This window comes from Mya arenaria, chromosome 8, assembly GCF_026914265.1.
Source record: "Mya arenaria isolate MELC-2E11 chromosome 8, ASM2691426v1".
In the NCBI taxonomy this organism is placed as follows: Eukaryota; Metazoa; Mollusca; class Bivalvia; order Myida; family Myidae; genus Mya; species Mya arenaria.
In genome coordinates this window covers 39,719,358-39,739,603 of record NC_069129.1, presented here as the reverse complement: position 1 = coordinate 39,739,603, position 20,246 = coordinate 39,719,358, and the positions used below count along the sequence as shown (strand labels likewise).

The following is a 20,246-nucleotide window of genomic DNA, read 5'->3' as shown; positions in this document are numbered from 1 at the left end:
TAACTTGGTTCAACTAGAAGTGTATATACAGTTAAAATGCAATGTTTCCTGTTTGTTGAAAATCATACACCCTTACAGTCATCGAAATTAGACTTATGGATTAACCAGCCCGAATTCTTATACTATTTTTGAACAAGCCCTACTATATAAAATTCAGAATTTAAGCAAGCCCGAAAGACATTTTAACAGTGCAGGGCTTGCGGGCTTGTGTAAATTTCGACCACTGCCTTAAATAAATTGTAAATGTAGTTATATTTGAGTCATCATGCAGTTGGTTGGTGGGTCAGGCGGGCAATATTTGGTAAGCGAACTACTTTCACATTTAGGAAAGTAGGTCTGAAACTTGGTTAACAGGATCACCAGGAGTAGTTTAAGTGCCTAGCATATTTTCCGTTTGTTGGGGCAAATTTGTTTTAGAGTTATAATGTTTCACATTGCAGACAAAACTGTATCTTGGCTGATGAAATGGGCCTTGGAAAGACTATCCAGAGCATCACGTTTCTCCAGGAGATGTTTAATTATGGAATTCAGGGGCCGTTTCTTGTGGTCGCCCCTCTTTCCACCATAGCAAACTGGCAGAGGGAGTTTGAGACTTGGACGGAAATAAACGCCATCACATATCATGGAACGTAAGTGGAAAATAATGAAGTATTTTAGAAATGTATAAGCAGAGACCCCTTACTTCACAGAAATGATCTTGTAAATTTTTCTTGTTTAGCTTCTTCTTTTGTGCACGATGACTGAAGATGTTAAAAATTGTTGTTGAATATTGAAATTTATAATTCATATTAGTGTTACCAATTTGTTTACCGATTTTATTTTTTGTTTGCTTACTTTCCAACTTTGAAAATTCATGTGATCTAAAATGACATCAGAATCTTTAACTTTGCCATTATATCATATGTAAAATCAGCAGTTTGACATAGGTTTTTATTCATTTCAGCTCACCCAGTCGCTACATGCTGCAGGAGTATGAGATGTATTATCGGGATGAAGAGGGCAATAAGATCACAGGCTTCTACAAGTTTCAGGCCATCATTACAACGTACGAGATCATTCTCTCTGACCTGGAACTTCTACAGTCCATCGACTGGCGCTGTATCATCATCGACGAGGCTCATAGGCTAAAGAACAAGAACTGCAGTCTCATCAAGGGGCTCAGGCTATTGGACTTTGTATGTACATCTTAAGTTAGATCCTATCAATTTTTGGACAATTTGGTTGCTGAGATTGGTTTTTTTTTTTTAATATGTCAAAGTTATGTATGGAAGTTATGTAGAGTTCTCATTGAATTTCATAATAATTTTGTGTACAAGAAAGCAGAATTTCAGTTTCAGTAAATCAACATGTAGTTACCTTGCACATAGTTGTTATAGTTCAACCAGAACAATAATAATAGCCTTGTTCATATACAATTGAACCATTTGCCTGAAGTGAACACTAGTTAAAACTGGGATGTGGTTTACACCACAACTTGAGGTTGTCCGGTTAGCGCTTCTCACCAAAGCAAACCTGGCTTCAATTTTGGCCTGGGCGCATGAGCGTTTGGTGTGTGGTCACCAATGCAGACAAGTTGGTTTTCTCAGAGTACTCCAGTTTACCCCACATCACAAGACCACACTCTCGTGCAACTATGTGCCAAACGGGGGTGACTAAGAATAAGTAATCAAAAATTTCTTCACAATTGTTGTAAAATTTATAATGTTAAAGATAACAAGTTTGTTTTAACTTTTTACTTTACCAATTATTTTCAACCTTAACATATTTGGCATTGTTACTATTTCCACAGGAGCACAAGGTGTTGCTGTCGGGCACTCCCCTACAGAACAATGTGGAGGAACTGTTCAGTCTGCTCAACTTCCTCGAACCTAGTCAATTTTCATCAGTTAATGCTTTCTTGGCCGAGTTTGGCAACCTACAAACAGAAGAACAGGTCAGGAAAAAAACACTTAGAAACATTTAGAATTATTGAAAATTGATAGTATGATTTTCATGAAATAGAAGCTAGCAGCTTGCATGTGTGGCCTCCTGCAATTTTACATCAAGAACACACACAAAAATATGATAAATCCTTCAAAAAATGCTGTTTCGTGAGTTTGTTTTTCAACCATTTACCAATTGGCTAACACCCTCTTAAACAGTTAAATAGTTGTTTAGTGACATTACATAGGCTTATGAGAAAACACCAATAAAAATGTAGTTCATCAATGAATTTATGAATCGTTTTCTTTTTCTGCAGGTGGATAAATTAAAGGCCATCCTGAAGCCAATGATGCTGCGCCGACTCAAGGAAGATGTAGAGAAAAACCTTGCAGCCAAGGAAGAAACCATTATTGAAGTGGAATTGACTAATATTCAGAAGAAGTATTATCGTGCAATATTGGAGAAGAACTTCTCCTATCTGTGTAAAGGTGCTAACTCAACCAATGTTCCAAGTCTGTTGAACACTATGATGGAACTCAGAAAGTGCTGTAATCATCCATATCTTTTAAATGGTGAGTATTGGATGATTGTTTGTAGGAATATGTTAATCTTATTTGTTTCCATCTTAAAAGTGAAGTGCATTAGCCTTTTTGACAACAAATATATTATAAAAAGAACGTTCTATACTATTTTGTGTGGCAATAATGCATCATTTGTAGTCTCGCAGGATCTTTAAATCCAAAACTATATACATACTGGTTATGACAATCCATAGGGCGGTGGCCCTGGGCTGCGACAACAGCACCAAAAGGATGAAAGATATACAGCAAAGCAACAACAAAGGCTTTTTTATGTTTAGGAAATTTGAAATATGTGTTTTCCATACCTGTATTTGCCCATAGCCTATATGGTTTTTGGTCAAGCCTTGTCGTATATGAATTGTAAAGATATTCACATGAAACTTTGTACCCATTGGCAATATGAATGTTTAGCAAGGCACATGACACTGCCTTTAATAACTGTCAACTTATCCCACTTATTGATTGAAAAAGCTGAACAAGCATTGGATTACACTCGCTTTTGGTGCTCTTGTATATTTGCATGTCTTTATGCATTGGTTCCCTTTTTACTGTACAGGTGCTGAGGAGAACATCCTGTCTGAGTTGCGTCAGAAGGAGGGCCGGGAACCAGAGCACATCCAGGCTCTCATCCAGGCCTCCGGAAAGTTTGTGCTCCTAGACAAACTGCTGCCCCGCCTTAAACAAGGTGGCCACCGCATCCTCATCTTCTCACAGATGATACGGGTCCTGGACATCATAGAGGATTACCTCATACACAAAAAGTGAGTGGGCCTTTGTAATATTTTATAGAGCAAAATTACCCAGCATGTTAATATAATTACATGTATGTAAAGTCTCCTATATTCAATATCCTTGATTTGACATATGCAGTGCGTAAGCAGATGTATAGCAGCTTGCCAAGTGATTGGGGGACAATTGTGGTATTAAAAGAGGAAAGCCAATTCCAATTTGTTGTTTGCATATTTGGGATTTTGCTTTCCAAGTGAGATCAATATTGGCCTTTAGTATGGAGGGGCAAGGAGATGGGGGCTAAGCAAATTAAAGGTGGGGCATTACCAAACCAGTTTTCTGCAAGTGGTTAATAAGAAGCTTTAATATATGAAATTGCTATTATTTATTTTTTTAAATGCAAAAACAAACTATGGTTATAGTGTTAGTTCAATGATGTGAATATAATTATTAATGTTGTTGGGGAATAAGTTATTTTGATACATGTTATAATTTTTATATATTTTTGTATTAAAATTCTTCTAAAATATTAACATAAAAGAAGACATGATGAAATACGAGATCCAACTCTGAGAGTGTATGGAGAATGTCAGCTTTCTGATCTGTTTTGGGCCGATATTGTTCAGAATTTTGCTAAGATCAAAAACATTGTTAACGACATCATTGTTACCTTTCAAATTTTAACTGCTCTGGAAACTTAGAGAAGACATGTGTAATATGTTCTATTTCTAATAAGATTTGAGACAACTGGTTCAGCTGTACTTGCTTTATGTCAACTTATGAGCACAGCATCAAATATTTCACCTCAATGCTGTTGATCACATTTTAACTGTAAAAATGTTCTGAACAATCGGCCCATTTCTAAGTACAATACAAAAGTCGTGATCAATGGATATGTAATAATGAGATCCAACTCTGAAAGTGTTTGGAGAATGTCAGCTGTCTGATCTATATTGTTAAGTAATACAAAGGCTGTGGTCAAGGGATTTGTTATAGATTATGGAGAATATTCTTTGAATTTTCTTAGTGACCAGACATGATGAAATATGAGATCCAACTCTGAAAGTGTATGGAGAATGTCAGCTTTCTGATCTGTAGTGTAAAGTAATAAAAAGGTCGTGGTCAAAGGTATTTTCCAATGTCATACTGGAATCAGATTTTTTTTTGAAATGTGTGACAAGAAATGATGAAATATGAGATCCAACTCTGACATTATGTGGAGAAAATAATTTTTCTGATCCCATTTTTTTTTCCTATTTTGGTATACATTCAAATTAATTTACTATATTTGGCCCAAATATCTCCAAACATTGTTGTTTTGGTTTAATTTGTGTGTTTTCTCTAGTATTCAACTATTCTGATTGTGAACATGATCAAATTTGTTTGGGTCTATAAAATGAAGTTAATGCTAGTAATTCTTTAGATTGAAGTATCATATTTCATTAAGCCATATTATTTCGAGCTTATTATATTAAAAACTAAAAATGTGGGTTAAGTCTTACAACAGGGCTTTTTATATGGCTGTTGGGAAGATGCAATATAATTTTCTCGGGGAAATTGTGCTTTGAATCCTGATAGAAAAATAAAATTCACATGATTTAAAAACAAAATTTAGAGTGTAAGAGGACTAAATAAGGTTCCTGTAACATTAAATGAAAAGATGACATTTGTAAGGTACCATTAAGAGCCATTCTCACCTGCCATTTTTCAGGTACCTTTATGAGAGACTGGATGGCCGTATCCGTGGTAACTTGCGACAGGAAGCCATTGACCGCTACTCAAAGCCAGACTCAGACCGGTTTGTATTTCTCATCTGTACAAAGGCTGGAGGTCTTGGGATCAACTTGACAGCGGCCGACACCGTGGTCATCTATGACTCTGACTGGAACCCACAGAATGATCTTCAGGTTAGTAGAAAAATAATCAGTCATTTATGACAACTAACACAATTTGCAAACTCCTGACTCTCTAGTAAATGTGGTACTATTCAATTTAGCCATGTTAAAAAAAAGAGCTGGCAGTCATTATTCGCAAAAATTATGTAATCTACAAATTAGTTGCATTGATAAAAAATGTAATGTAGAATCTGCATTCTTTATTACACTTAACGATATATTAAGAAAAAAAAGTGTCTAGAAATATCATGTAGCTGAAATGTTTATATGTATTTGTATTTTTGACAGGCTCAGGCCAGATGTCACCGCATTGGTCAGAGCAAGATGGTGAAGGTCTACCGACTGATTACTCGCAACTCGTACGAAAGGGAGATGTTTAATAGAGCCAGTATGAAACTGGGGCTCGACAAGGCGGTGCTTCAATCCATGGGAGGAGACAAACTTTCTCAACCGGTACGCAGTCATTAACCGCATTGTTGTATATCTGCTGTCAGTTTATAAGCCAACTTGAGTGAGTTCTGTTTGTTTTGCTGATTAAACCTTGACCACAACCAGGAAACAGTTCAAGATATTTGTTTGAAACTATGTACAGTCGAACCTCGTTGCCTCGAACTCCTAGGGACTGTCGAAAATTCAAGCCAAGCAGGATTGTTTACCTTCAGTATAAAGAAATCGGTCCTTTACATCTAGTTCGAGCCAACTAGGAATTCGAGCAAGGCGAGTTCCAGCAAACGGGTTCGACTGAACACATTTCCACTTTGACAATGCATTCTTGAGTTTCGCCCCTTGATTGCTTAAGCAAAACTAAGGAGCATTTTACACCCTTTTGTTAGTTATTTTGTTTTCTGCTGCTTTTATGTAAATGTCTACAATTAAGCTTTTAATGATGCTCTCGAAAAATACTTGCATGTAACCTATAAATTTGATCATACTAAACAACAGCTTTTTGATTTCGTTGATCAACTATACCTCATAAACAGAATATCAAACTCATGTGCGCGTGTATGTCATTTTTTTCCAAACAGAATCAACAGTTGACAAAGCGTGAGATTGAGGACTTGTTGCGGAAGGGAGCATATGGCGCATTGATGGATGACGACAGTGCAGGAGATAAGTTCTGTGAGGAAGATATTGAGCAGATCCTGGCTGGCCGTACACAGGTTATACAGATTGAGAGCGAGGGCAAGGGATCCACATTCTCAAAGGTGAGTCTCATATCTCTAGAATTTGTAACAACCAGTTAATTACTGTTCTGGAGTTCGGTACAAACAAACCCAAATTCATGCATAACTTTTTGGCTTGAAAGATCAGGGGTGTTTTATAATCAATTTTTGGATATGTTCCCAATGTTTTTTCCAAAATGATGAATAATCAGTGATTCAACTCTTTTTTTTATTGAAGAAGTACTGTTTGAAAAACTGCTGTTTTTTTGTTATTGAAGTTATAAAAGCCCACAAAGTATGTTAAGAAAGAGTATTTGAGAATATTCAACTACATACTTATTTATAAGAAAGATCCAAATTTAGTAGAAAGAAATGAGAAAAATACCAAATAAATCGGGAAGATTGTAACAAGTCATATTATTTAACATTTAGATTTTATAGCTTGGAAAAATAACAATGCCAGGCTTGTGGGCATGTGAAAATTTAAATGTTTTATATTTATCATTGTCACAAATTGAAAATCAATGTGGAAGAGAAGAAAATTACTTTCATTTTTACATGTAATTCATAATTAGTAATGAATGTATTGAAATCCCAAAGTAAGAAGTTCTTTGTCAAATTTCTCCTTGATTATAGTTGAGTAACCAATACTTGAATAAAGAAGTGTCTGTTATATATAAAACTGTCCAGATGACATATGTAACAATAGTTTAATGTACATTTCAGGCCAGTTTCTCTGTCACCACCAACAGGGATGACATCGATATCAACGATGCAGACTTCTGGCAGAAGTGGGCTAGGAAGGCTGATGTTGATGTTGACAGTCTAGAAACTGTAAGCATTTTTTCTACACATTTTTACTTACTTTGCTTAAAATCACATTTATATATGGTTGAATTACCAAAAATTTTGTTCGTAGTGAAAAGTTTGCAATGTTGGTTCAATATCTTTATGTTGCATCTGTAGTATTTTGTTCCTCAAAAGGTCAACAATAAGATGTCAGAACCGCTCATACATACATGTGTATTGTGTGCTCTTAAATGAAAAATCTTCAATGTAGAGATTTCTGTATTCCAGCGGGAATTGATAGTTGATGAGCCTCGTGTACGAAAACGTACAGCGCGATACGGCAACAACGAGACAATGGCGGAGATCTCTGACCTCGGGTCAGACAGTGACTCCAATGAGAGTGATGAGGGGAGTAGAAAAGGTGAGGCATGGTGCTGTGTCGGGTTTACTTACTCCTGAGGCAAGATGCCTAAGCTCTACGATAGAGCAACTCGGCCTTTATTTTCACTAAGCAACAATCTGAATCAATTGAGCGGTTGAGAAGAAAGAGTTAACGAATAGAAAAAGAGAGGAAAAGTTTAAGCCCAACCCACAAAAAGTCCATGTTTTTTAATGGGCATATTTTTTATGCACAACCTGAATCGAAAAAGCACTTTCAGCATAGTTCTAGACACAGGGACATAAGTGGTGCTCTATGCTAACTGTTGCCTTTGGAGTTCTCCATAGAAAACTGCTAAAGAAACATGTTCCTGTTTACTTGAATCTGATTGTGTCATACATTCACACAAAATATGATAATTTGCATGTAAATCAATTTCTCGGCCCAATGCTACATGTATTTGAAAATGTGGTTTTGAATATGACACTCTCCGGTGGAAATGACAAACATTCAACTTCTAAACAATTGTGTGAACTGGAGATTCATTTCTGTCATAACCTTATGAAGCAAGCAATGTGAATCTGACACCCTTAATTAAAATAATTTCAAGTACCAGAGCCCATATTTAATATAATACTTATCCTAAGACAGGTCTCTGTTTATTAGTCAATTGGTTTTATTGTCAAATGAAAACATCTAGACTTTATTCCTCTAAGATTAAGATCAATTTATGTGTATTGACTACAGCCCTCGATAAACGGATATATAACAATTTCAGTTGCTTATTTTCCAGGTTGTTCAGGGTGGTAGAGAAAATAGAGGAAAAAAAAATACATGAAACAGATGAAATTAAAATATTTAAATGACCTGTTCCAGAGAACCCTGCATGCTTTTAAACTTTTGTCTTTTTCATGTAGGTCGTAAGACTCGAAGAGGAAGGAAGGAAGATGAAGACCTGGACTTTGAGAAGGAACGACACCGCGCCAAGTCCTCTGGTTCGGGTTATGGCAGGTCTGAACTGTTCAAGGTTGAGAAAGGGCTTCTGCATTATGGGTAAGGTTTTAATTAAATCGTAAATGTTTTTGAATTACCAAAAGTAATGTTATAAGTAATAAAAAAAACAGGAAAAGATGTAAAATATTTGCATTTGGATAACATACATCTCTGTTACTGTTTTTTTCAGCTGGGGTCGTTGGAAGGACATTATGGGTCATTCTCGTTTCAAGAGACCTATGGAGGAAAAGGATATAGAAAATGTTGCCAAGGCAATTGTAAGACAATGCTACAGTAATTGTTTGTATTGAAACAAACTTTCATAGAATTGTTTGATCTTTAGAAATTTAAGTGTATGCTCTATTGTGTGGAAGTTAGTAACTATTAATGGTATGTTTAAGTACCACAATTAAGTAGTTTGTATGCAAAATAAGTAACTTAACCGTATATTTACAGCAAAGGTCTACAGGACTAGATTATTTGATTGTGAGTTTCATAATTTGAATATTGTATTTGAGACCTAATGTTGAGAGATGTCTTGTAGTATAAGTGTCCGTCTTACACCTAAGAGGTTGTGGGTTCAAGCACTACTAGGGATACTCACTCAAGACCTCTCAAAACAGACTCCATTATTGGATTCTATTCATAAAACAGACTCCAGTGTGATTCTATAAGCTCACAGCTTATGTCACAAAACGAGCTAAAAGAAATTAGCTCAAATTAGCCCTTGACAAACTCATTGATATTTTCAGCTGCTGTACGGTCTACAGTATTATAAGGGAGACGAGAGAATCAAGGAGTTCATATCAGACCTGATTGCCCAGGAGAAGGAAGGCGGGCTCAGGAACCACTCAGGGCTCTCTGCGCCTGTGCCCCGTGGGCGCAAGGGCAAGAAGGCAAAGGATCAGGAAAGCCACTTTGACGCCAACGAGGAGATTGAAAAAGCTGGAATCAAGATGGACCGAGACATCATTTATAACAAAAATGCATACAAAAGACATATCGGTAGACATTCCAACAAGTGAGTAACATTTCTTTATCTTTTCCTCCATAAATTTTGGCATGACAATGTGCTTTAAAGGGACTGTACTCCATATGATGAAATAGCGAAAATAGAAAAAAAATGTCGAAAACTGACATAAACTTAGTATTGATGTTTACAATGCATTGAAATTTACTAACTGAAGTACCACATAGTTTACAATATATTTATTTTTAGCAGTTTTTTTCGTATTTTTCCATTAAAAAAGATTACTAAGTATGTCTACCTAGTAGAATTCATTCCGTATGCGTGATTGGCTAGTCGATGCTATCACGTGATATTACCAAGTTTGGTATACAGCTTAAATATTCCAACGTTTAAGGTAAGCCTTCGTAGCACAGTGGATACAACACTGGACTGCAATTTTGGCGACACCGCTTCAAACCCTGTCTCCGACTCGATTTTTTTTTTAACATTTTGGTGTTTTTTTTCTATTGTGATATCAAAGAGTAAAACATTTTATTAAATAATTGTCCTGAGATTTGTTACAGAAAAAAACTTTTTTGGTGCCAATCTGGTGTACAGTCCCTTTAAAGTCATCATCTTGTCAATCGCTCATTTAGGGTTTTGCAATGCATGTAAGTTACTTGGTGGTTTGCAATTATATTTGGTTTACCAATTAATCTGTTTACAGGGTGCTATTGCGAGTGCGAACCCTGTATTACCTGAAGCATGAGCTTCTGGGCGACGTTGTGGAGCAGATTGACAAGGGTCTTCATGTCAAGTATGTAACCGCAGTTTGATTTATGCATTGTGTTTTGCGTGAACATGCACAGTATAACAAAAATATACATAAAAATAGAGTAAGGAGCGAGGTTTCACTATTAGATCTATTGGTGTTTGTTTAAATTGGTGTGTATGACCAGTTTATTTGAAACCGATTTTGAAACATGATGTGATGAAATATGAGATCCAACTCTGATATGTGTCATGGAGATGGTATTAACATTTCTGATCATACAATGGCATACAGTAAAATTAGGCATAATGAACTTCATATCTGATAAATTGCCTTTTGCCTCAAAAATCCTTCCACCAACTTTGTACCAAAAGTACAAAACAATTATTTCAATGAGAATTGGAATGTATAACTAGCGTCAAAAATGAGGCAAAATTAAGATGATGCTTTCAAGACAGATACCTAGTCAAAGAAAAACTATTTTAACAAGAATTCGTATCCTGATTTCTAGGGATATAAACTTACCAGCACCAGTAGCAGACAACGAACCTCCGGTGTACTGGTGGGACGAGCTTGCGGACAAATCACTCCTGGTGGGCACGTACAAGCACGGGTATGAGAAGTATAACCTGATGAGGCAGGACCCACTACTTGTGTTCCTGGATCGGTGTGGGCCGCCAGATAACGCTGCCCTAGCTGCTGAGATGAGGGAGGATGATGATAATGAAGGGTGAGTGAATGGGGTGGGGAAGCTTGCGTTTATGGGTGTATACATGCAACTGTGCAAATAGAGAAGTGAAAGGAACAATGTTCCCAAGTGCTCCTATTTTAAATGTTAATTTGAATATTCCCTGTCACCACTAGAAATAGTCTGTGATTGTCTGTCATCATTTGAATAGTGATTTAAAAGAGATTACAAGATGTATTAGCTATTGGCTAACTGTTTCGAGGACTTTTGTGCAACTGCATGTGTATATTTGGTTATATTTGAAGTATAACTTCAATTATATTTTGAACATTTTGTACATAGTGTTATATATTCAGAATTGGCTGTTACTAAAACATCTATAGAAAAGACTGAGAGATTTCTCTGTTGAACCATTCCAATGATGATTCGCCATGCTAATACTGAGTGCAGAGCTGGTTGACTTGACTGTCCCAGCGGCTCGATGAGTTAAAACAAATCTCTTGACTGAGGAATGCCATCATACAGTTTACTCATATGGTGAAATAATTCCAACAAAACGTTAGTGCAAGCAACTTAACTCAAGTGCATGTGATATGCCAAAGCTGGATTACTATTTCGTACCATTCCAATGATGACTCGCCATGCTAATACCAAGTGCAGAGCTGGTTGACTTGACTGTCCCAGCCGCTCGATGAGTTGAAACAAATTTCTCGGCTGAGGAATGATAGAACAATTCAATCTGAAAATTACATAACATCTGCTTTGTTGATAAAATGGCATCTTGAAAACACAGACAAATTCCTATTTTGTACCATTCCAATGATGACTCGCCATGCTAATACCGAGTGCAGAGCTGGTTGACTTAACTGTCCCAGCCGCTCGATGAGTTGAAACAAATCTCTTGGCTGAGGAATGATAGAACAATTCAATCTGAAAATTACATAACATCTGCTTTGTTGATAAAATGGCATCTTGAAAGCACAGACAAATTCCTATTTTGTACCATTCCAATGATGACTCGCCATGCTAATACCGAGTGCAGAGCTGGTTGACTTAACTGTCCCAGCCGCTCGATGAGTTAAAACATATCTCTAGACTGAGGAATGACATAAAAAAAGTTAACTCATTTGTTGAAAAAACTTAAGTTGCGCAAAAATAATTAAGTGTAAGCAACTGGAGTACATGCAACAGTAAACATGTAAGTTCAGGGATCATGCAACATCGAGAATACGAGGAAAAAAGTCTACAAAAACTTTTGAACTTTTTTCTCTGCCGCCAGAAAGTCCATGTTGTTTTACAATTTATTTTAGATTGCAACAACCTTCAAATAGCAACATGGCAGCAAAATTCTAGGACCAAGGTGGCACTGTGGACCCAAGTACAGTTGCATAGGATTTAGGTTTATAGGGCTTGATAACAAACAGCTTAACCAACGCAGCCCCAACTTAATGAAAACTTTTCCTTAGAGTTAGGAAAACTTCTCCCTCTTTAAGGTCTAGCTTGATCCCTGAAATGGAAGCAAGTTTCACAACCATTTCTGTAATTAAATATGAGTTATAATTCCTTTATACAGTTTCTTGACAATTTTTCTTGCAGAGATGATATGGACGATGCAAGCATCCTAATGAATGAAGATGAGGACTCCCTAGCCTGTGCCTCTGATGCAGCGTCCACCCCACGTCGTGGCACAACTGCCCCCGCTCCAAAACCAGCACCTGCTGAGGGGGAGGAGGGTGATGATGATAAACTGCCATTCCCCACAGTGTCAGAGATGAACACACGGCTGAGGAGGATCATAACCACATACCAGAGAGACTTCAAGAAACAGCAGCTGAAACAACAGCAACAGGCAAAGGTGAGAAGTGAATTTGTAACTTTCATGCACATGTTACATTTATTATAACACGATTTTAAAATTCTTCTATGTGTTGTGAGGATTCTTCCTGGTAGAGAATTGCAGTCTGTTCAATTTTGACTGAGACTGAACAAGGGGAAGACATTCAAATGTATAAAAGCAAGTTATAGGTGAAAAATAAGAACTTAAAAGAAATCCTTTGGAATTTTTGGAAAGAAATGATACAGTATTTTTAGTTTGTCTGTTATTCATAGTAATTTTAAAAAGATAAGGTATTGTAACAGCATTGGTGCTTTTGCCGCACTAAACGAATCATGCACCTAATCATCTCGAAAAACAACAGGAGCATCAGATGTCTTGTTGTTGAGGGCATGTGTTACTTTTTAAAATCTGTATGTTTCAGAAAATGGAGAAGAGGGAAAAGCTAGATGCCATGTTCCGGGAGAAGGAGTCCCGCAAGAAGGACACTCAGCAGAAGTGAGTTGCCTCTAGTTTCAGTAGGGACAGAACTTAAAATCTTAGTGTGGCCAACTCATTAAGAATTCTAGGAGCTATTTTCAATAATGCAGTACAGCTTTTGAAAATCTCCAAGGTACGAAATCTCTGTAGGAAACTTGATGAAACCGCACCTCTGATACATATTTATTCATATTAACTTATGAAAAATCTTAAAGAAAATAGATGTTATTAAATATTTCTTCATTATGATTTTTTATCATCTGTTTTCCCAGAGAGCTTCAGGTGCTCTTGTAAAAGTTAAAAGAATGGAAGTGATGAAATATGAGATCCAACTCTGACAAAATGTTTTGGAGATGGCAAAATGATATCTGATCCTTCTTTCCTTTCTTCTACAGTCTTTACTTAAATATTATGATGCCTTTTGTTCATATCTGTGACTATAGTCGGTATTTTTAAAAGTTGAAAGATTGGAAGTGATGAAATATGAGATCCAACTCTGACAAAATGTCTTGGAGATGGCAAAATAACGTCTGATCCTCATTAACTATTTATATGAGGCTTTTTCCTACAATCGTGATGCACTGCATTTCTAACCCTGCTGTTATCTGTGCTCTGTCATCAACTGCTGGTAGTATAATTTTAAAGTTAACAGAATGGAAGTGATGAAATATGAGATCCAACTCTGACAAAATTACTTGGAGATGGCAACAATTGTATCTGATCCTTAACTTTTATTTCTTCAGTAAGTGACAAGCGACTATGGTATAATTTTAAAGTTAACAGAATGGAAGTGATGAAATATGAGATCCAACTCTGACAAAATTGCTTGGAGATGGCAACAATTATATCTGATCCTTAACTTTTATTTCTTCAGTAAGTGACAAGCGACTAGAGTATAACTTTAAAGTTAACAGAATGGAAGTGATGAAATATGAGATCCAACTCTGACAAAATTACTTGGAGATGGCAACAAATATATCTGATCCTTAAAAGATTATTTGTTTATCTATGAAGCATTCTCTTTTTACTGTATTTGAATCTCTTACTTTGTGCTCCCAATATAACTGTTAGCAGACATTTGACTTTTGTGTGATTTAATTAAAAGTTAACAGAATGGAAGTGATGAAATATGAGATCCAACTCTGACAAAATGTTTTGGAGATGGCCAAATGATATTGGATCCTCGTTTACTATTTTTATGAAGCTTTCTACTGCATTTGAAACTATTTTTGTTGTCTGTGCCCTCACATCAACTTATTATTGTACATTATCTTAAAGTTCAAATTTTGGAAGAGATGAAATATGAGATCCAACTCTGACAAAATGTTTTTGATATGGCCAAATGATATCTGATCCTCCTTTTTATCAAGTAGATGAATGCACCTAGATTCTTGATTCACTTAATGGTGGTCTTGTAGTTTAGATGTCCGTCTCTCACCATAGAGTTTATGGGTTCAAGTTTCAAGGGAAATGTTCTCTTCACCACTTGAAAAGCATATCTGTAAAGTTTCTATCCAGGAATCGGACTTGAGTCTGGTTCATATCAGAATACATTTGTCTTCACAATAGAGGGTAAAAACATAGTTTCAACTGGAACCCTTGCTGTTATCTGTGCTTTGCCATCAACTGCAGGTGGACGCGAAGGGAGGAGTCAGACTTCTACCGCATGGTATCCACTTACGGAATCGAGTTTGACCGACACAAGGGCCGTTATATGTGGGACAAGTTCCGCATCATGGCAAAACTGGAGAAGAAGACTGATGAGCAGCTTACCGAGTATTTCATATCGTTTTACCATATGTGTCTCCGAGTGTGCCGCAAGATCAAGGAAGAAGGTCAGACTTGGAGTGTTGATTAAGGAGTGATTGTTCAGAAATTTGTAATATTAAAAATGAGAGAATGACAGTAGCCTTGTTATTGTTTAAAGGTGAAATAATGAATGATATAGCAGCTGATGTTGTCTATAACTTGTTAGGAACTCTGTTGATCACTACAGGAATAAAGATCTTTAAGTAAACAATGATGATGTAAACAATGATATTAAATTGTACAAAGGTTTGAACAGTCGGCCAAATGTCTTATATAGTGAAAACAACATGTGCATGTCACAGCCTATTTTCCAAGACTAATGTTTGTGTCTTTGTTCATAAGATGGAGGTCTAAAAAACTGTGAATGTTTACATTACAGCATACCCGCCAACCCCAGTGTACATAGAACAGATAACAGAAGAGAGAGCCAACCGATGTATTGCCCGTATCGACCTTCTCTCAAAGATACGAGAGGAGATTGTCGTCCATCCGAAGATGGAGCAGAGGATCAAGTTGTGTCAGAAGTCTCTTGACCTTCCTTCCTGGTGGATTAACGGCAAACATGATCGCGAGCTTCTCATTGGGGCTGCTAAGTAAGTAAAAAAGGAGATTTCCAGGGAGGAGGATGTTCAAGATGTATTTCTGATTTTCGTATAAAGAGCTTTCAACTTCAGATATCTGTATGGTTGTGGTGATTTGGACATTTATATAAAACTAGTAAGAAGTTCCTTTTCAAACACTTCCAACAGAAGTTCTAAGCCCCTTGACACTGGACGTAAATCCCTACTAAAACCAATTTTTCTGGATGTGGATATGTGTCTGTTGATTTCCCTGAGTTTCTATTACAACAACTGTAAATTGAGACATATCTTTTGTGATTATATGGACATATATGTAGGTTAAGTGAATTGCATATGAGTTTCAGTGAAAAACATTTGTCAGTAATTTTCCAGTGTATTATCTTAGAAATATTAAAGTTTATGAAGAAAAGGAGTTTGTTTCTTAAAATATAATGTTAATCATTCATTCATATATCTCAGACATGGGCTTGCACGCACAGACTACTACATCATGAATGACCCAAGTCTGTCCTTCATGGACTCGATCCGAGCGTACATGAAGGTCCACTCCATCTCCCCTGACGGCATGCTGGGAAAGGGGGCTGACAAGAAAGGTTTGTGCTTCCCTTGCACATGTATATTGTATGGCTTTGTAAGATAGAAGCATAGCATTGTGAGAATTGTCAATATGGTTGAAATCATAAACTTTTTGTATGATATTTTCATTTGCTGACATCTTAGTATGTGGATCCCCATGTTCACCTAAAAAATCTGATTAATGTTCCTACAGTACAAGATCAAAATAATAATTTCACTGTAACTGTCAAACAAGCTTTATGACTTGATATGTTTTAGTTGGATGACATGAAGTAAAATCTTATGACTTAAATACAACCTCATTTACCCACACATTGCCAACACAAAATCTGACACAGGCAGTGTGTATCGGATATGTGTATCGATTAGTGGCAGTAGACAGACCTTAAACACCCATAAAAGTTGTAATTCTTGATGATTAAGCCCAGTACTTGATGATTGCCATTCTGCAATTAAATTGGCTGAAAATGATGGTTGTATTTTAAATCTCAGAAAAATGGTTTATTTTCATCTTGCTTTGTTCCTTTTGTGCACTGTCGAGATCAAAGTAATACTTTGTGCTTGTTTCCAGATGTAAAGAAAGAGAAGGTAGAAAGTGCTGATGTAAAAAAGGAAGAGGGGGAATCCTCTGAAGAAAAGCAGGACAAAGAACCTAATGCAGAGGTTAAAAGCGAACAGTCTGATAAACCAGAAAAGACTGAAGACAGTGACCAAGATAGTGCTGCTAAAGCAAAGGACCAAAAAGATGAAAGTGATGCCAAAGAACAAACTAGTCCAGAGAAAGAAAAAGGGAGTGAAGAAAAATCTGACACTGATGGTGAAAAACTGAGTCCTGTCAAAAATGAGATAAAGGATGAAGTTAAAGAGGAAAGAACTGAAGAGCCAATGGAGGATGAGGATGATGATGATACAGATATTGATGAAAATGGTGCTTTAAATCTAGTGGGAAAGACTGAAAAAGATGTTGGTGTGAAAGATAAAGACAGAAAAAATGTTAAGAGTGAAAACGTTGATGTTGATATGGTGGATACGGTAAAGTCAGAGAAGTCAGAAAAAGTGAAGTCAAAAAGTGATTCTGTGAAAAAGGAATTGAAAGAAGAAAATGGGGATCCAGATGAGGTGAGAATAAAAGCAGAAGTTTGTATGTAAGAACAAGCTTTTTGATGTTTTCACAGTCCAAGCTAAAATAATTCCTACAAACCAGTGATAAAATAAGGAATCTTATATAGCATGTTAATAATTAACACCATATAAAGTTAGGTTCATGTATGTGCGTTGTTGCCCCATTTCAGGAGGTGCGACTCGCTATGGAGGGGGAGGATTCTCAAGCTGATCTTCTTTCCAGTGTCTCCCAAACTCTTCTTGCACAATGGCCAAAGGTTAGTGACAAATAAAAAATGGTTGAAGAAAAAAACTGAGGTATTGTCTTGACCTTGGCATCATTGTTGGTGTTGGCATCAACAAACTTGGCTATAACTCAAAAAAATGTTCTATATATTCAAATGAAACTTGATACACATGTTGCTAGAGACAATACATGCATGTACAACAGGGTTTGTAATTCATGGATTAGTGTTTTCTCTGCAGGGATCCTGTTTACTGAGGCATAATATCAAAACCATGAATGTTTATACTCAAAATTAAACCAGAATCTCCTATTCCAGGACCGCATAGTATTCCATCGGCTGGAGCAAATCTGCTACTGTATTGAGACTGGTGACTGGCCGTTCCCTCCAAAGATGAAGAATGTACACATCCTTGGCATTGACTCCAGCAGCAATACCCCCACACGCTCCCTCACCCCTTCCTTGACCCCTAAACTGGAAGAAGAGAGTCGGCCGAACAGCGCTGACCGAATGTCAGGGGTTAACAGGGCAGAGCAGGCAGCTGCCACCAAGCGGGAAAGAGACTTCGAGGTACAGATGGCGGAGGTAATAGGTGTTGTGATGTAGGGAACAACAAACAGGCTTCCTGGTTTATTAATACAGCTGTATAGTTCTTTTTTTAAATTGGTCTGTTTTTCAAAGTAAACAGTCGAAAGAGCCTTGCTGTTAACAATATCATTATTCTTGGCAAAAAAAATGCATTATTTTTTCTTGGCCATACCTCAAAACCTTTTAGAACAGGATCATGAAATTTATTACAAATGTTCACCAGGAATATTTGCATATGTGAAGCAAGTCCTGTAACTATGTTTCCAATTGCAGAAGGTAGATGGCTCTGTTAAATGTTTTATTCACACCTTGTAAATGATAGTTTGTAAGATATTTAGGTGCTGATATCATACTGATGAAGTGTTTACAGTTGTGAACAAAGTTCAAATTGATAATTTCATTTTTAGGGGGAGAGCCTCAAGATGACATTCCACAAGAAAGAGAAAAACAAGAGGATGATGGAAGAAGTAGAAAAAGGTGGGATTCATTCATTGAAATGCCTTAATTCCCTTCCAAGAGGTCATTCTGCATGTAAGTCGGTGTAGAATGTTGCGGCAAGGCTTGCATTGAAGATTGAAAAGTATTTCACACTTTGTTCTAGCAGTCTAGGAACATTTTCAGCTCGAAAGTCAGGGTAATGTGTAAACCTTGGTATCATTGTCATTTTGGAGTGAAATTTCTTGGACCTTGACAACAACCAAAAATTCATTAAAATATATTCAAGATACTTGATTAACATTTTGCAAGAGAACACATGTACAGCAAGACCCATAACCCTGGCTTTAATAATGATTTAGAAATGCCTCTTGTTGGATATAAAAAAAACACGGCTTACAACAGACAAGCGTTGGCGTAAACTCTGCAGAGCTTTTCTTTCTTCTACTTTTATGGGTAAATTTTCATCAAACCTGTGTAGTGTAGATTGTTGAGTTGCAAAAATACCTTATTTTTCATTTGTTTTTTTCTCAGCACAACGTATCCAGGCCATCCTGGCGCAGAGTATGGCATCATCACAGGCAGCCTCAAGTGATGATAGCCAACAGGAATCGTTGGCGAGCATGTCGACGACTCAGGTATCGTGGACTCCGTGGCTTCCTTCCACGCCCCCTCCTCCTTCTCATACGTTACACACGCTCAACATGCAGGTCGGTAAATACAGACAACAGTACAGCATGCCTCGCAGGACACACTCTGGGGTGCTCCAGGGGTGTGGCCGGAGTTAGCAGTCTCCTTTTCTTTTCTTTTTTGGTTTATTAGAGCTTTTTGGAAATATTATTCTTTTTTTATCAGAGCTTTTTGAGTCATGTAGCTTGAACATATTATTCTTTGTTTATCAGAGCTTTTTAGTCAAGTAATTGCTTAAATGTGCAGAGTGTTTTCTGGTGTATATGGGGTGCAGTGATAGTATTATAAAGCTTCATTTTTCATGTTTGCTTTTAGATTTTGCATTTCTATATACAGTGGTTGGCTTTTATTTTGGACACTTTATTTACATATTTTGGTACATACAATATTGTTTCTGTATTTTGTTGCTCTGTCTGGGTTAAATACCGTTATTGATAAGTGAGCCTTGCCAGTTTATCAAAAAGTCATTTCAACACACATTTAATAAATATTTCAAAAAGCCTTTCATTGGTAATAAACAAAACACATTCTTGATTGACATTCTGCAACATTCAAAATGGCTGTGTCAAGAATAACAGTGTTTTGTTAATTACTGTTGAAGGGCTATGCCTGAAGTATAAATTGAATGTGTTGCAATAACTGTGATATAACCACTTCGCTGTGGAGGATAATGAAGAATTTACAAGTGTCAACATATAGCATGAAGCTGTTCCTGATGAAGGGAAAAAAATCTTACACTTCCGCTTGAAACAATAACCAACATGTTCTTATGAAGATAAAGTATCTGTTCTTCAGTGATATTTTGAACTTTCTTTCGAGACTATTTTAATGCCAAATCAATTCATTTTCATTCATAATTTGCTGGTTTATTTAGTCACCAAGTGCAGAGCTGGTGGACTTAACTGTCCCAGCCGCTCAATGAGATGAAACAAAACCCTTGGACTGAGGAATGAATGCCCTTTTTCAATATTCCTTCTGCATCCGACTATTCCATGGCTAAAAAGCTCCTGAATTCAATTCAAAATTACATAATTAAATTCAAAACA

At 36.7% G+C, this 20,246-nt stretch overlaps 1 protein-coding gene and 4 non-coding genes across 19 annotated transcripts in view; all 5 read left to right on the top strand.

Moving 5' to 3' along the window:
- The window catches only part of LOC128245103 (chromodomain-helicase-DNA-binding protein 8-like), a 55,029-nt gene that overhangs the window by 25,067 nt on the left and 9,716 nt on the right, over window positions 1–20,246 (top strand). For 6 of the 15 annotated variants that reach the window (XM_052963326.1, XM_052963334.1, XM_052963327.1 and 3 more), the window contains 25 exons: window positions 441–629; window positions 944–1,175; window positions 1,790–1,933; window positions 2,240–2,495; window positions 3,061–3,265; window positions 4,945–5,140; window positions 5,417–5,581; window positions 6,154–6,333; window positions 7,018–7,125; window positions 7,369–7,501; window positions 8,377–8,512; window positions 8,643–8,730; window positions 9,205–9,473; window positions 10,129–10,218; window positions 10,685–10,903; window positions 12,458–12,716; window positions 13,120–13,193; window positions 14,805–15,010; window positions 15,364–15,577; window positions 16,025–16,158; window positions 16,713–17,260; window positions 17,434–17,520; window positions 17,806–18,072; window positions 18,483–18,606; window positions 19,045–19,220. In XM_052963326.1, coding sequence (XP_052819286.1) covers window positions 441–629; window positions 944–1,175; window positions 1,790–1,933; window positions 2,240–2,495; window positions 3,061–3,265; window positions 4,945–5,140; window positions 5,417–5,581; window positions 6,154–6,333; window positions 7,018–7,125; window positions 7,369–7,501; window positions 8,377–8,512; window positions 8,643–8,730; window positions 9,205–9,473; window positions 10,129–10,218; window positions 10,685–10,903; window positions 12,458–12,716; window positions 13,120–13,193; window positions 14,805–15,010; window positions 15,364–15,577; window positions 16,025–16,158; window positions 16,713–17,260; window positions 17,434–17,520; window positions 17,806–18,072; window positions 18,483–18,606; window positions 19,045–19,220 — 4,699 coding nt within the window. The remainder of the gene's footprint in view (window positions 1–440; window positions 630–943; window positions 1,176–1,789; window positions 1,934–2,239; window positions 2,496–3,060; window positions 3,266–4,944; window positions 5,141–5,416; window positions 5,582–6,153; window positions 6,334–7,017; window positions 7,126–7,368; window positions 7,502–8,376; window positions 8,513–8,642; window positions 8,731–9,204; window positions 9,474–10,128; window positions 10,219–10,684; window positions 10,904–12,457; window positions 12,717–13,119; window positions 13,194–14,804; window positions 15,011–15,363; window positions 15,578–16,024; window positions 16,159–16,712; window positions 17,261–17,433; window positions 17,521–17,805; window positions 18,073–18,482; window positions 18,607–19,044; window positions 19,221–20,246) is intronic. The other 9 variants (XM_052963333.1, XM_052963332.1, XM_052963331.1 and 6 more) reach the window with 7 other exon arrangements.
- LOC128245202 (small nucleolar RNA U6-53/MBII-28) lies at window positions 11,275–11,374 on the top strand. Its single transcript, XR_008263110.1, has one exon. It is a non-coding gene; the product is annotated as a small nucleolar RNA U6-53/MBII-28 (small nucleolar RNA).
- Window positions 11,485–11,584, top strand: LOC128245209 (small nucleolar RNA U6-53/MBII-28). The gene has a single exon (XR_008263117.1). It is a non-coding gene; the product is annotated as a small nucleolar RNA U6-53/MBII-28 (small nucleolar RNA).
- LOC128245206 (small nucleolar RNA U6-53/MBII-28) lies at window positions 11,676–11,775 on the top strand. The gene has a single exon (XR_008263114.1). It is a non-coding gene; the product is annotated as a small nucleolar RNA U6-53/MBII-28 (small nucleolar RNA).
- Window positions 11,867–11,966, top strand: LOC128245204 (small nucleolar RNA U6-53/MBII-28). The gene has a single exon (XR_008263112.1). It is a non-coding gene; the product is annotated as a small nucleolar RNA U6-53/MBII-28 (small nucleolar RNA).